Here is a 16,146-nt window from a genome sequence, read left to right on the forward strand (position 1 = left end):
ATACGATTACAAATTCAATATCTAATTAATGAATACACATTTTTTAAATCTATTTTCTTGGTTAATGTTGTGTTATGTGAAAATATTTAGTATTGGAATATTTTTGTATGTAAATTTTCATTCAATGGCTTTACTATTTTAATGATAGTCTGGAAGAATAGTAACATTAAGGAGAAGTTATTTGTTGTAACAATTTATACAATCTGAAATAAAAAAAAGTAATATACTCAAATCTTTTCATTTAATACTTTACATTATAATCTCAAAACTAACAAATGAATATAAATCCAATTTATTGTAAGGGAATGTTGTCAATGTGTTAAAACAATCTGAATTAATTTTAGAAAAAATAGTGACTAGAACGAAAGTCCATCCAAATTTTATCAATTTTTGGTATCAAAAGTTTAATGAAATAAAACTAATCACCAACTAATTCAAATCCAATTTTCTAAAGTTTCTTGTAATCGAAGGATGTTATTATTAATTAATATCAAAATCAAACTGAATAATATGCAAAAAATAGATTAGAACAAAGCTCAATTTCAACTTTTGTCGAGTAAATTTCAATTTCGTGAAAACGTTTTACAGTTTGAATGAACATTTTATTGACATGAAATGAATCCATCGGTAATAATATTCTACCAATGAACAAATACTATTTCAAAAGTACCCATCGAGGCGCAGCACATGCGCAAAGCGAACAAGGAGGAACGGACCCGTTTGACATTTATTCACTCGTTTCCAAAATGTGTGATTTTAACTCATCAACGGTTTCTTCAGATGTCGACCCTATTTATTTTTGATTGTTTTCACTGTTCAAAAGTTGTTTTAACTGATGTATGAGAGGTCGCTTGCTTTGTCATGGTGGAGAATGATTCGTCATCCGCCATTGGTTTCATTGATTTCTTTGCACGTTTCTGGTAAACAAATGCTGGTGTACTACTCAGAATTGACCATTCTATGTCAAGTTATTCGGAACAAACAACTTTTCTTGAATTTAACCAATCTTGAAAGAACCATACAGTCGATTGTTGTGTTAAGTTTTCGGATCATATGCATAGATCCATGATTCGTCGTCTTTCATGATCCTTTACATGTCTTTTGGAGCGCTTTTTTTAGAGCAATTGTCAAATATAGAAAAGCATCGCAATAAATTAATTTTATTTCCATTTTTAGACCAAGAGAAATGTTTAGTTTTCTGTAAACAACTCAAATAGCACTCGTACGAAAACAAATTCTGAAAATCGGTCTAAAAGAGTTAGTAATAGATTTAAGACATTATTTTGTTCACGTTTCTGTTACTGGATACACTGTTTAAACTAACACTACACTACCAATAACAATTACACTGTCTGACGCGTGTTTCGATAACCAAGTTATCATCTTCAGAGACTAAAGGTATTCAGTTTACCTTCAGTTTCTGAAGAAGATAACTTGATTTTCGAAACGTGCTTATGACAGTGTAATTTTGAGTATTGGTAGTATGAATAGTTTCAGTATTAATGTCACCAACGGTTCTGGAACTTGCAAGTTAGTAAGTTTCTAATGTGTTTCACAATGGATCTTCATGTATCTTCATATCACAATAGAGATTTTCCATTGGTAGTGGAATTATTAAAGTTCTTTTTTTACAGGGCTATGGATTTTCACAAAACTATGGATTCCAACCAAATACATTTTCGAAAAAGTATAGATTTCGATATGTTTTCGGAATGTGAAAGTTTAGCTGCATCTACCGAAGAGATTTTATGGTCAGATGATGACACAATTATTGCAGAACAAGAAATCACATGGAATAAAGGTAAGAGTTCCAAATATATGTGTGAAGTGGACAAGAAATAAATCTGCCACGATGAAAATGCGGTTTCAAATAGCCTATATGTTTATAGTTTTCCTTTCGTAAAATATCAAATTACAAAAAAAACTACTTAGTAGGAGAAGAGCTTTATATAATGTTTTGTTTGAATATATAAAACACGAATTTGATATCAAATTCTAGTTTTTATATCCATCCAAAAATATCGACATCAGATATTTAACCAGTAATTGATTTTAGGTTTTTTTTTTCTATGAAAATCAGTTTGAAATAATGTGTGAAAATTAACGTTTTGACCTACTTAAGTCTTTTTCAAAATATGACTTGACATTTACAATTTACGTAATAATGTTTATCAAAGGATCCTACATCATGAATATCAAAATAAACAACATATTTCATTACGAATAATTTGATTGTCAACTGTTATGAGGATGGTTCCAGAAGTACCTAGCCCAACAGAAAAGTTACGAAAATTTTGGAGAAAAATATATATAATTAACTCCATACACTTTCTTCAGTGATGGTCAATAAGTTTTATACACTTTTTTATGGAAAGAATCATCGTTGGAAAATGCCACCGAGCCATTTTTTCAAGATTGGGAACAAAAAATTATCGGAGGGAGCTAAATCTGGCGCATGAGTTAGTAATTCAAACTTTAGTTCATTCATTTTGGTCATTGTAACAACGTATATGTGTAACTGTGTAATGTGTAAACTGATACATCGTCTTGATGAAAAAACATTTTTTCTTGGCCAAATGCAGCCGTTTTTGCTTGATTTCTTCATGCCATGGTTGCCATAAACTTTCATAATACTCGCCGTTGATAGTTTTTCCTTCTTCAAATTAGTCAATGAAAATTATGCCATGACTTTGACTGTAGATGGAACGGTCTTTGCCTTCTTTGAAGCCGGTTCTCCATTTCATTCCATGGTTTTTATTGTTCTTTTTGTTAGTATGTGAAGGTAATGGATCCACTTTTCACCTATGATTATGAAACGGCGCAAAAATTTGGTTTTAGTTCTGTGAAACATTGCCAAACACGATGGAAACATATTCTCGACACTGTTTTTGTTTAATTGTGAGCAAACTCGGTACCCATCTTATACACAGTTTTCTCATGTTCAAATTTTGAGTTAATATGCGATGTACAGCACTTTTTGAAACGCCTAATATGTCTACTAGCTCATTTTGAGTCGACAATTATCCAGGTACCGCTTTGTGGATTTTTTTTACAAATTTCTGGAGTCGACCCTCATTTGGTCGATCAATGAGATGCTGGTCTTCGCAGGTCGTCCGGTCTTGTTCAAATTCTTCTACCCAATATTAGACTGTGGAGAGTGTAATATTGTAAAAATAGAGTAAAAGAATCTAGTTCAGCTTTTATATTGGTTGGGCTGAGGACTTTCAAATTAAATCATTATGTCACATAACTATAACCAATTTTGTCCATGTTTACAAATTTACTGAAAACGTTCACTATTAATGTCTGCCAAACAACGTCTTCAAACTTGGAACATATGCTGTATAGATTGTGTACATTCTAGCAGGTGGTAATTTTCAATCAACAATCGCTATCTCTAAGGCCAGGTACGTCTGAGACCATTTTCGTACATATTTTGAGATGTAAAAAATAAGAAAAATTTGTTTTTCTGGTTAAAACAAATTTCCGTTTTTATTTTTATTCTAATATTTCTGATGTAAGTGATCTATTGATTAATATAATTACGTAAATTGTCATTGTCAAGTCAAATTTTGATATAGAGCTAAGCAGCTCCAAACGTCAACTTTGACAAGTTATTTTGAACTGATTTTCATAGTAAGGAGACATAAAATTAAAACAAATTATGACAAAAAACATATAAAAGGTCTAAGAAGTGAAAATTACCAGCGACAAAATCATCAAAAATGTGTTTACATTTTTTTCTTCATCATCCTTTATCTTGAATACGGATAGCCTTATGAAAATATTTACCAAACAAACTTAGATACGTTGTTTGAAACAACCTGTATATAATTCTATATTGAAAAATTGAGCATTTTAATATAGAATATTATTATTTTACACATTATTTTTATAATACACAATTTTATGTTGAAGTAGACAACCAGTATTATACGCGTCTGCTTTATTGGTTGCCTATAACTTAAGCTCTAGTTGATAAAATTAATCCAAGTATGTACATTGATTCTAAGAATGTACGAATCACCTGTATAGATACAGGTAATCTTGTATGCAATTCTATTTCAGTTCAGTTGTTACGAGTGAGAGAAGAAACTCGACGACTAGACAACGTGTGCATGACACAATGCTGGCTGCCAGGCCATATAAGGCCAACGGGATATCCAGTTTTACTCTTTACGTATAATTATAAAAAAGAAGGTAAAAGAAATAAGATGGTAAATCATCAGTTCACTGCACTAGACCTCGAAACGACGCTTGTCTCTATATTAACTAGTCTGAACATTAACTGCATTTTCTATAAATAATAATCTATGTCTTAATCAATTAAACCTCCATTTTAATAGTTATTAAAAGCCACTTAGATTACGATTTCCATAAAAAGCGATGAATTATACAGAGCGTTGCAAAAAGGTATGTGATAAAAAGAACCTTATTTACTAGGGCGAAAAATAATAACCCGTGGAAAATAGAAATCGACTCTTTCTATATTTAATAGTTTTTTTACCAATTTGTAATAAAAATGGATAATAATATTGTTAGGACAGTTTTTGTATAGAAATGTATAAAGCAAAAAAAATTTAGGGGATTTTGAACCCCTAAAACACAAGTGCAATGCACCCAGGGCGATCAAAAATTGTCTGAATGAATGCCACAACTAAATTTACCAGTCAAGTAATTTTTTAATAGATTTCTTGAAATAAAATTACTTAAATCGAATAAATATTATATTATAAATAGTTATTAAAAATTAAAATATCTAACTCCTTTTTTTGGTACAAAATGACATTTTTATACCATCCGCAAGAGAAAAACAAAGCACATGGACGTGTAAAACCAGCTTAACTCACTTTAATTGTTAAATAGGCAAAAAAAGTGTGATACTTAAAACAGCCAAATCCATATAATTCAAATTGCGCTGCTAACTCCATGATTGAGGTCATTTTGTGTATTGTGTCTTCGGCGATATAACCTTTTCGTCCAATAAAAATATGTTTTCGGTATAATAATCCTACTGATTCAAGAATTTGAAGTTGAAATCTATTATCTAAAAATCAAGATCAACGACTAGTTTGTAGAACAATGTTTCTTCATACTCTTAGCATTGGGAGATGGACGGTCTTGAAATGGAAGAGCAATGTTTTCATACGATGCAAAGACAAAAAACAACTACTTCAAGGCATTTTGCAAAAGAACGTCAAGAGTTACTAAATGTTTAGGACTTATTACTTGTCACGTAGTCACATTATGCCGAACATCAAATGAAAAAAATACCTTTTACAAGAATGGACATAAAAAAAGGTGTTTATGACTTTTACGCAAAAAATTGGTGTGAACAACAAAACGTAGGTACTATACTATCTTCAATGAGGAATTTGATAACAAAAACTTATGATTATTCATCCCTAAAAAAAATCAATGTGAGAGGTGTGCTCTATATAAAGTTGAAAAATTACCTGAAGTAGATTACATAGAGTATCAAACTAAAAAAGAAGAAGTAAGAGCGGAAAAGGATAAAGAAAATATTGTTTTCACAGTAGACCTACAGAGATGTATTGATGACTCCTAAATCCAAAATAAGCATTCTTCAATTTAAAAAATAAAAACGGTGTCTGTTATCTATGGAATGAAAGTGAAGAAGGCACAAATTCCGAAGAATTTGCCAGTATTTGGATGGATTTAGTAGAGAGCAAAACGCTTTACACACTACAGCTATGAATAAAAATATCGTGATAGAGCAAATGGAGGCGGACTCTAGGCATTAGACCATAGAGAGGGCCTTAAAAAACAAAGATATTCATGTTCCAAAAGAGTATATATCCATCTGTAGATCTGCAACGAAAAAAATGCGTCTTTATGAAGTGAAATATCTAAACTACCAATTCTTTGAAAAGTTTATAAAATCATTCGCCCTGGTTGATCTACAGGAAATGATAAGGTGACAAACTTAGATTCCCAGATGAAACAAGGAAAATCCTCATTGGTGACGCCTGTACCTTTTACTACTTTACAAAATTTATACAGTAGCAAGCCAAATATTACCGCGAGAAAGTTCAAACACCTACAATACTCAAAAAATACCCCACTTGAAGATTACCGCTCTTACTATGATATCTTACCTCATGATTAAAAAAGTGTTGATAATAAATAATTAATTAGTATTAAGGGAAAAACGAATAATAGTGATTTTTAACTATTTTATGAAAAGAGGATTCAAGAGATTTATGTTGTTTTTTTTTATTAAAATACTGATTAGTTTGATAAATGATTTACCAAATATGTTACTGTGATGATTATAAGAAATAAATAGGCTGATTAACTAAATAATTAAAATTATTGCGATTGCTCCCAAAAAACCAGCTTGGTCATAAAAACACTTATAACTTATAAACGATAAAAACTTACTAAGTAATTAGTTTCTAATAATGTAGAATATCCAAAAATACACCAACTATATTTTTGGTTTTAACCTAAAATTGCATTACTCTTAATTCATTAAATTTTATTAATAAAAATGTCTTTATTTTCTGTTACAATTCTCTATTTACATTACATCTAAAAGATTAACAATAAGTATGTTGGCCGTTGTTCTGGAGATCCATAGATGTCGTGTGTACTTCCAGACTGTTATGGTTCCTGTACAATGAATCTATCCCTAATATATAGTTGTGTATCCCTGAAAAGCAGCTGAAAAACTGGGTTTCAAAAATCAATCGGGAATTTTCGAGAAGGAAGTTTGACTTACGATGATTTCGGTATTAGTAAAATTTGGAATTTTACAACCAAACTATGTGATTAGTGAACCATGCATAAGCCTAAACCCACTGTCGTGGATATCTCCTGCGTGATTTGCGGCTTTGAGTCTTTGACAGTGGGTATGTCGGATATGTCATGTAACCACGAGGTTATAGGAAGTTTTGGGTACCATGAATATTCAATAGCCATACGGAAGCATTTGTTTTGTACCACCTGAAGGGTGCGGAAATTTTGTTCGGTTCTTGTGTAGTAGACTGGGGCTGCATATGTTAAAATGGGTCTAATGATTTGTTTGTATAATAAAAATTTGTTTTGTGTGGTTAGTTTATTGTGTTTATAAATGAGAGGGTTAAGTCTGCCCACTGCAATCTTAGATTTTTGTATTTGTTTAGCTACGTGAGCGTTAGCATTTGTGTTTACTTGCACAAGGTACCCTATGTATTTTAGGGTACTGCTTGGCAGGAGCATTTGTCCGTTAATGTGTAGCTGCGATTGCAACGAGCTGCTGTTAAGTTTTATTTTTCTCCTCTAAATTAGGGTTAAAGTGAGTTAGCAGATTTACATTCTTAGCCGACGATATTCGTCATTTAATAGTAAAGCTAGAGGTGCCTTTTTAGCAAATATATCATTAAGCTACTTACAAATTTTGAAATATTTATATTGGTCCATAAATGGAATTAAACTTTGAACATTTTCTATGGCTTTAGACGTGTATTAAACCAAAAGCAGTGTGTTGATCAACTCGCTTCGATTTTTGATGATGATGCATCATCTACAGCCACGGTGAATTACTGGTTTTCCGAATTCAATCATGGTCTTACTTCGCTGCAAAATGAATTTCGTGAAGGTTGTTCAAAATCGACTCTTTTACTAGATAACATCGATGCTTTACGTAAACTAATTCTGCAAGTTCGTTATGTGACATACTGTCATACTTGGACATTAGTTTCACTTACATACATTCAATATTGCATGAAAAATATCCCATAATTTAATAATCGTTAAAATAAAAGTTCGTGTCGACTGGTGCAATGAAATGCCGAAAATAATCAATCCTGGTGCTTCAAAATCATGGATCTATGAATATTAAACTAAACAACAATAGACTGTATTGGTGAAATCCAACAAAAGTTTTTCGGGCATGAAGCACTTGGAAGCAAATATTTGACAGATATGTTCGAAAAAATCAGGGAAACCAATTACAGAAGACGGATCATTTTCCACTACGACAAAGTGAGCTCTCACAAAAATCAATCAAAAATGTTTTTGAACAGTCAAAACATCGAATTTATGGGTCATCTGCCATACTTCTTTTGTTTGACACGCAATTTCGTTCCGTTTTTCTGTACCTGAATCACATGTCTTGGAGGTACCTCAATCGGAATGGACAATTAGCTGAATCTCATGCAAAACTGATTTTAATGGAAAGTACTTTAAAAAACAATAAAGCCATATCCAAAATATTTGTTTTCTTTTATTTATCTCAAAACTAGTATAGAACAAATACAAATAGTGTAAGACTGTTACGAAACGAGATATTTGCAAAAAATGTGCAAAAAATCGATTATTTCCTCCGATTGTTGTAGTTGCTCATATCGAATTATATGTGAATTTTGAGAACAGTTTCGGGATGTCAAAATAAAAGTTTATACCTAAAGTATATCTCGTATTACCAAAATCTTTTCTAAATTTACCTAAAATGACTGTACCATTAACATTTCAACAGAGCTAGGAATGTAGAGGCCTATTATTACCTATAAAATGAAGAAGAATTTAATAATGTGCTGAACATAAATTAAAATATTTTCTATTTATCCATGATATTAGCATGATAAAAAAGAAATCATTCCACCATATAAATTACTATGTTTAATTTTCTTATCTCGTATTATTTGTTGAAATAATGAAAATTGTTTATAATTATATCTATCTAGGTCCCTAGTTTATAAGAAAGTTCAAGTTTAATTCTGTTGACAAAGAAAAAACCGATAACTTGAGTATATAAATCCTACATTCTCATCGTAGCTCTTTAAATTATAGTTCTAACTGCAAACTGAGTAATTTAGTACAATTTCGAAAGTAAATAAGAAATAATTAATTATCGGAAAATGTTCATTTTGTTATTTTCGTCTTAAAAAACGTTGACATGTATGTTAAGTTATAATTATAAGCTTTCTATATTTGTTTTTTTTTATATAACACAGGGTGATTGATACATAATTAAGACAATTGTTTTTAAAACTCATTATTATGATATTATTATTGACAATAAGAGGTCGAAATCTGCTCCGGGATTTCATCACATGTCTTTCTTAGATATAGTTCAAATTTACCGAACCCCAGGTGATAAACATATTAACATGAAGTAAAGTATGATAATTGATTCACACTTATAATCAATGGAATATTTTCCAACTTATATCTTGAGTATTTCCGTTTGAAATAACAGTTGTATAATTATAATGAATATATGATATGTACACTCATATTTTCATATTATTTACCTGCTTAAAACCTCCAAACAAGTGATGGCATTTGGGTTTTGGCCAATATAGATTTACAGTAGATATAATTGTTATAAATAATTCAATTTTTTGTATCCCTTGAGGGTCAATTATCTCAAATTTCTGTGATGAGCCATTTTCTAATATTAATGACAATATTATCACATCGGAAAGCAACAACCTCACGACAAGCACCGACTTTTATTAATAAAAACATGGACATTCGTAATCATCCATTGAAAATTCATAATTTTCGAATTTATAATTTAGAAAGTATGCTCAAATATAAGTTACTCAAAAAGGTGAAGTCGTATGAGACATATCCTCTTGTAGAAGATATTATACTTAGGCTTGTAATTGGCATTTTGCCTTTTCAGAGTACTTAATAACTTTGATTAGGTAAGGTTAGCTTAGGTTAGGTTAGGTTAGGTTGGGTTAGGTTGGGATTAGAATTAGAATAATGCAACTACAAACTGGAAGTATTTTTGTATTTTAAATATTGTTGAAAGTAAGCAAGCAACACATGGGTTCTAAGGTACAAACCTTTTGATTTTTCCGTCAATAGTTCTTCAGTATCTTGTACTGCTATGACTCTCTTCCTCTTTCAGGAGGAGTAAAAGATAAATTCATTGTTACCTATTTAATTATTTAACGAAATCGTCATCTAAGAAAACAGCAGGCAAAAAAATTTTGTGCTCAAATATCAGTTTTGATTTGTAACCTGCTTAATATTTTTAAAAAAATTTTACTTCAAACGCCATGCGTCGCTTTGTTATTGTTTGAGAGCTACATTTAGAAGCGCAATTCTTTTGTAGATTTGGTACTGTTTTTAATTTAATTTTTTGTGGAGTGTAACAATTTGTTTATTTTTCCATTCCTCTGGCGTCTTTTAGTCTCTCCATTTTTTTTCTTATCACTCTATATAATCTCTTATTATAACTTTTATTTTATTGGTTCCCTTGTTAATTCTTATACATTTTTCAGATTCATCAATACCATCTGTATTTTCCTCAAACAATTGTTGAAAATGCTCTTTCCAGATCTATTTGAATCAGTTTTCCTTTCCTACCTCTTCTTTTTATTTTTAATTGATCTTATTAAATTTTACCTTAAATGTGTCTTGTTTTATGTTATTATTATTAGTTGATCGTTTTCTATGCCATCCCTCGTTGGGGTTGAAATCTTTTCTTGATCCTTTTTCTTTTATTCCCAAGATTTGCCCCGCTTTCTTTACTAGATTTTGTTAGATATTTTTTCATCCTTTTACAAAATTTTTAATTTCTTCGTGATATAAAAGACCCGCGTATTATTCATTTTTGTTTCTATTTAATATAACGTTTCCTCATTAAATTTCGTTCGTCTTTCTGTTTCCACAATCATTATTTATGTTTTGTTCGTAAAATCAGTGTATAGTCGATATGATTAGTATTTTTTATGATAAAGTTTAAGTTACTTCATGAACTTTCAGGAAATTTCGTGTTACTGATGATCATGTCCATTCTTGCCGCCAGATGACGGTGAATGCAATCAGCTGACGGGTTCAATCATTGTCTATGGTTTTTTGAACTTATTCATTTCCCTTAATAGACGTTTCAGCATTAAAATAGTCTGCACTAAACTTCAATGCTAATGGTATTGAAGTTTATTTTGAAAGGGTAAATCGTTAATAAAAATTATCATCCAGAATCCATTATACAACAAAAAATCAAATATACTTAAAAAACGGGAAGAAAGCTTGAAACAATATTGAATGAAAAATATTAAACAAAATACACCATGCTGTTTTCATAATAATATTAATATTTTTCATTCATTTTTGCTTAAAACAAAAAAATATTTAGTTCGCTTGAAAAATGTGTTTTTTTTTATTTTTCGTAAACTATATTTACTTTCTACTTTTCAATTCGATTTATTGGTAAAAATAAAATTTTTCTTCGACTTAATGTGCTGGGATATACTAACAGTAATGAGTCACTTGCTCTTAGTCCAAAGGAGAGTTGTAAATAAACAAGCAAGCTACCATACATGTGCAGCTAATAAAAATGTTTTAATTAATATCATGGAAGAATTTACGTACAGAAAAATAATAGAAAACAAAAGTTCTTGTAGATTATGTTTTAAATGATGCTTCCACCAAAAATGAACGCAATTTTCGGAAACTGTGTTCTAAATCTCGTTTTGGGTTAGGATTCGCAAACGCTGTTTAATAATCTACCTGAAACCCGGGTTATAATTTCTTACTGATTCAAATTTCTCTTCTCTATGTTACAATTTTGGAAACAATACTTTCACAAAGAGATTTCTTAAAACTATAATGATTATTCAACTGATCCATCATTTTCTAGCAATAATTTATTTGGTAAGTAACTAATAAATGTGAAATAAACAAAGTAATGGGTAGCTTTCACCAACAACAATAAGATATCAGAATAATCTACAATCTATTAATTCCCATTGTTTATTATATCAATTTGGATACAAACCTAAATCATTATCGAATATGATATTCAACCTTAAAGCTTTATAAAGATTCGAATCAATTTTTTCGGAATGTGAATGAATTAATTTCGTGAAAGTTGTTATAGTTGAGCGTCCTCGAAGTAAACTACATAACTGACAACGATAAATAAATAAAAAGTAGTCACGTTATAATAATAAACACTAAATACAAATTGGTATCGATTCTTACTTGAAGAACTACAAAAGATTCCTCAACAACGTAAAACTCATATACCTGGCAAATTTTGGAAAAAGCACATCTCACAAAATATAAAATATAAATTGGTAAAGTGGTTTCAATAATCTGACTACCATACTCGTTGGACACATTATGCGAGTATATGCCCTCTTAAATACCAATCCTATTGTATACAATATAGTTAATTAGATTTATGGTCGTTATAGCCAAAGTAATACAAAAATAAGGGTGAGTAATTTGATAAGTTAATGAAACTTCAAGTGTCTAAGGGACACATGGAATCGCTGAACTACGATGTTAGTTTCCATCAGGGAACGGTTAGTTTATAATAAATTTTAACGAGTACAATAATAACTAGACTGAATAGGTATATTTATGATTCTTCACACATTAATATAAGACAGAAATTAGGTAATCCGAGACGATACGTTGATGGAGTATAAAAAGGACCCATAGTGTAACTTAATATATGATCCTAATAGTTCTAAATTGACACTTCAAATATAAATGTTTGTTGACACCTCAAATATAAATAATTCATAGTGCTTCTTGAAAGTCCAAGTAAATGGGTGAAGAACTAGATGAAGAATTTAATTGCACACTATTTTCGAAAAAGACTCAGAAATTTCGATTATGACAAGACGCTAAAAATGTACACATAATAACCGAAAATATTATGTCTACTAATTACTCACTTTATGATCTACTTGCGTCTATTTATCGAAGAAAAATAATAAACCAAAAGAATGATCAGTGTGTGATCAGTACGTGAATATCCCGAGTGAAATGCGACACGACATCGTTATTGGTTCAAATCAGTGGTGCCAAAATATACCACAAATAAAATTCGTGTGAGAGGAGCGAGCGCCGCATCGCAACTGAGGGCATTCACATCAGGTATATTACAGGGACGGCATCATCGTACTGCAATGAGATTGTTTATATTTGTCTGTTGCGTAATTTTCTTAAATATGTCTGACACGGAGATGATGAATTTGTTGATTTTAACGCTAGCGGAAAACAAATTATTGTGAATATTTATAAAAATGAAATGCAAAAAAAAGATGACAAGAGTTTAGGAATAGAAAATCTGTTATCAAATTCCCCCGCAAGATGTTCGACTAGCAGGGGATGTGTCGGGTTAACGTCCTCTTGAGGCTAAACCTTTTCCCCTCTTAATATCCCGTATCCCACCTGGAACTCTTCCCGTATTATTATAGGTAGCATGTATTCACAGCTTTTTCCGATTAATGATTTTGATCTCCAGTTTCTTGTCTACTGTTGCATGATAATTTCCTTAATTTGCCTATTTCTTCCCTTTTTTCGTATTGTCTTCCTCTTTAGGTCTGATGTTGATGATTCTTGTGGCAGTTCTCTATCTTGTTCCCAATTTGGTCATTAGAATATTATATGTTGTGCAAATCCACTTCTCCACATTACATGCATATATCATCTTTCATTTTATCAATTTTGTACGTGAAGAAACGATTGCTGTCCTTGCCTGTGAGAAATTGGGTAATATGAAAATTTAAGTTCCCATTCTTTTTGCTTGCCCAACTTTCTAAATCTAGTATTAGTGTTCTTGCCCATCTATTTTATTTACTTTAATTTCCGTTCAAGCATTCCTGCTATATATGTATTGTCTGTATTTAGGCTTCTTTTCAGTCGCAATTTTTCTCTTGGTTTGCAGCGGCATGAAGCTCCTTTCTATCTTCTTGCTGCTTTTGTTTATGCGGTTCTATATGAACAGCATATCTCTAGAACGGTCTGTCTTTGGAGTCTTCTGTATGTTTTACTATTTGGTTTCATTTTCATTGCAGCTATTCATACCGTAACTGCAAACAATAATAATGAGATGGTTACCTGCTGCCTGTTTTCTTTTACTTGCTTGGCGTCCTCCAGCATTGTTCTTGCCAGTACCATACTCGTTTGGCTTGATAACCTTTTTTTTGCCCCCAAGGTAGGGTGGATACTAATGCCGTCCTCACAGCGGGCGGGTGCAATGCTGTGAGTTGTCATTACATCAGAGCACATCCCCTTTGAAAATCCTTTCCTTATTCTATTACTATCTCTGAGAGTTTCTATCCTCTTTTTCCTTTCTGTTCATTACTACGGTCATGTACGTCGTTACCGCGTTCCAGGTTGCTTTATCCTCCAACATTTTCCCTATGATCTCGGTTGCCGTAGGCAAGTCACATCCTAGTTGTTCTTTTAGTCTGGTTCTCTCCTCACCCCATCTCGCACATTCGTAGAGGACATGGGCCGGGTCGTCCCTTTGCCCACATGTTTTACATGTGTCATCCTCGGTTTTACGGATTCTTTTAGTGAAGGTTCCGAACGAACCATGCCCCGTCAGAACCTGCGTGATGTAGTAAGAAGTGGTTCTGTGTTTACACATGACCCAGCTTCTTATGTCTTTAATCAATGTTTTTGTCCACTGGGCCTTCGTCTCCAGACTATCCCACCTCTCCTGCCACTTTTTATATGTTCTTTCTCTTGTCATTCGTCTATTACCGGCTAACCTGCCTCCTATTTTATATAGAAAACATCTCTCTGATATCATGAGATCAATCGGTGGGAAACCTGCTATAACCTGGACTGCCTCGGCCGATACGGTCCTATAGGCAGCGGCGACCATCAGTAAGCCTTTTCTTTGCGCGGCCATTAATCTTTCCTTGTATGATTGTATCTTCATGGCTTCGCGCCAGGCTGGCGCCGCATACAGAAGGACGCTGTGCATTACTTGGCACAGAACCCTGCGCTTGCAATAACCAGGCCCTCCCACATTCGGCATCAGTCTCCGTAGTTGTGAGATCTTTTTATCGGCTTTTTCGACCGTGTATTTCATATGTTCCAGGTTGAGGTTTTTTGTTATTCTTACTCCCAGATATTTTATTTTCTTTTTGGCCTCGACTCTTTGTCTTTCCACTACCATTTTGAAGGGACCATTTGTTTTCCGTGGTCCCTTCACCGTCAGTATCTCCGTTTTTTGAGGAGCGTTTCTTGTTATCCAACGGACCGCTAGAGCTACTGTATTCTCTGCTCTATTCCTGACCTCATTTTCTTTGTCTCCTACGATGTAGAAGACGAGGTCATCAGCATACGCGATAGTGGAAACTTTTGGGCCATAGTCCAACACTAGGATACCGTTGTACATAATGTTCCACAGAACCGGTCCAAGGACGGAGCCCTGTGGAACACCCATCGTGCACCTATGTGAAATGATGCCGGAGGTCACCCTCCTGTCACTCAGGTAGTTCTTTATGTAGATCGTTAGGTAGGGCCTAATTTCGTTATCTTTACAAGCCATGACTATTTTATGCCATTTCGCGGTATTGAAGGCATTTTTTATATCAACAGCCACAAGTACACCCCATTTGTGGCTGGTTTTACCTACCATTTCTTTTAGTTCGTTTATTGCCGACACCGTTGATCTTTTGGGTCGGAAGCCATGCTGGTGCGGAGATAGGAGGTTCTTATTCTCGATCTCCTCAGCCAATCTATTTGTAATCATACGTTCTAGTAATTTTCCGAAAGAGTTGATCAGGCATATAGGGCGATAGCTGCCTGCCTCGTTTGGGTCTTTACCCTCCTTCGGAAGTAGAACGACTCTGGCTGTTTTCCAGCAGTCGGGAAACCGTTGTTGCTTCAAAAGTTTGTTTAGGTAGTTTAGTACTTGCAACGGTTTAGTTTTTACCGCGATTTTTAGAACTTCGTTAGGCAGGCTCGTCACTGGTGAAACTATTTGGTACCTCATGTAGTGCGGGTTCGTCATCGTCGTCATTGTTTGTCATTTTCCCTCTTGTTGTCGGGAAGAGGGTGCGGGGGATATTTTTTCTCCTTTTCGCGATGAGTTGGCCTTGTGTTCTATTAGCCATCTTGCCCGTCACTATCCTGTAACCCTGGCCCCATATGTCGTTTTCAAGGTCTTCCATGAGGTCGTCCCAACATCTCTTTTTGGCTTGCATAATTAGTCTTTTTAGTAATTTGCATTGTTCCTTCATACCGTCTTCCCACTTTTGTTTTAACTGTGGGAGTTTTTCTTGGGTGTATCTACGTCTTTGTTTATTATATTCATTTCTGGCATTCTCGATTTCAGGATTCCACCAGAATGGTTGCATCGAGGTGTTAGCGTCGTTATTACTGGAGGCATCTTTATATGCCTTCAGTATTTCCTCGTATGTTCCA

General features: G+C 32.9%; 1 protein-coding gene across 2 annotated transcripts in view; it reads left to right on the forward strand.

Annotated features, from left to right (window-relative positions):
* LOC130446659 (protein TANC2) overlaps positions 1 to 16,146 on the forward strand; it is a 146,006-nt gene that overhangs the window by 11,100 nt on the left and 118,760 nt on the right. For both annotated transcript variants that reach the window (XM_056783031.1, XM_056783032.1), the window contains exon 2: positions 1,635 to 1,801. In XM_056783031.1, the coding sequence (XP_056639009.1) occupies positions 1,635 to 1,801 (167 nt within the window). The remainder of the gene's footprint in view (positions 1 to 1,634; positions 1,802 to 16,146) is intronic.

Source organism: Diorhabda sublineata, chromosome 7 (genome assembly GCF_026230105.1).
Source record: "Diorhabda sublineata isolate icDioSubl1.1 chromosome 7, icDioSubl1.1, whole genome shotgun sequence".
Classification (NCBI taxonomy): Eukaryota; Metazoa; Arthropoda; class Insecta; order Coleoptera; family Chrysomelidae; genus Diorhabda; species Diorhabda sublineata.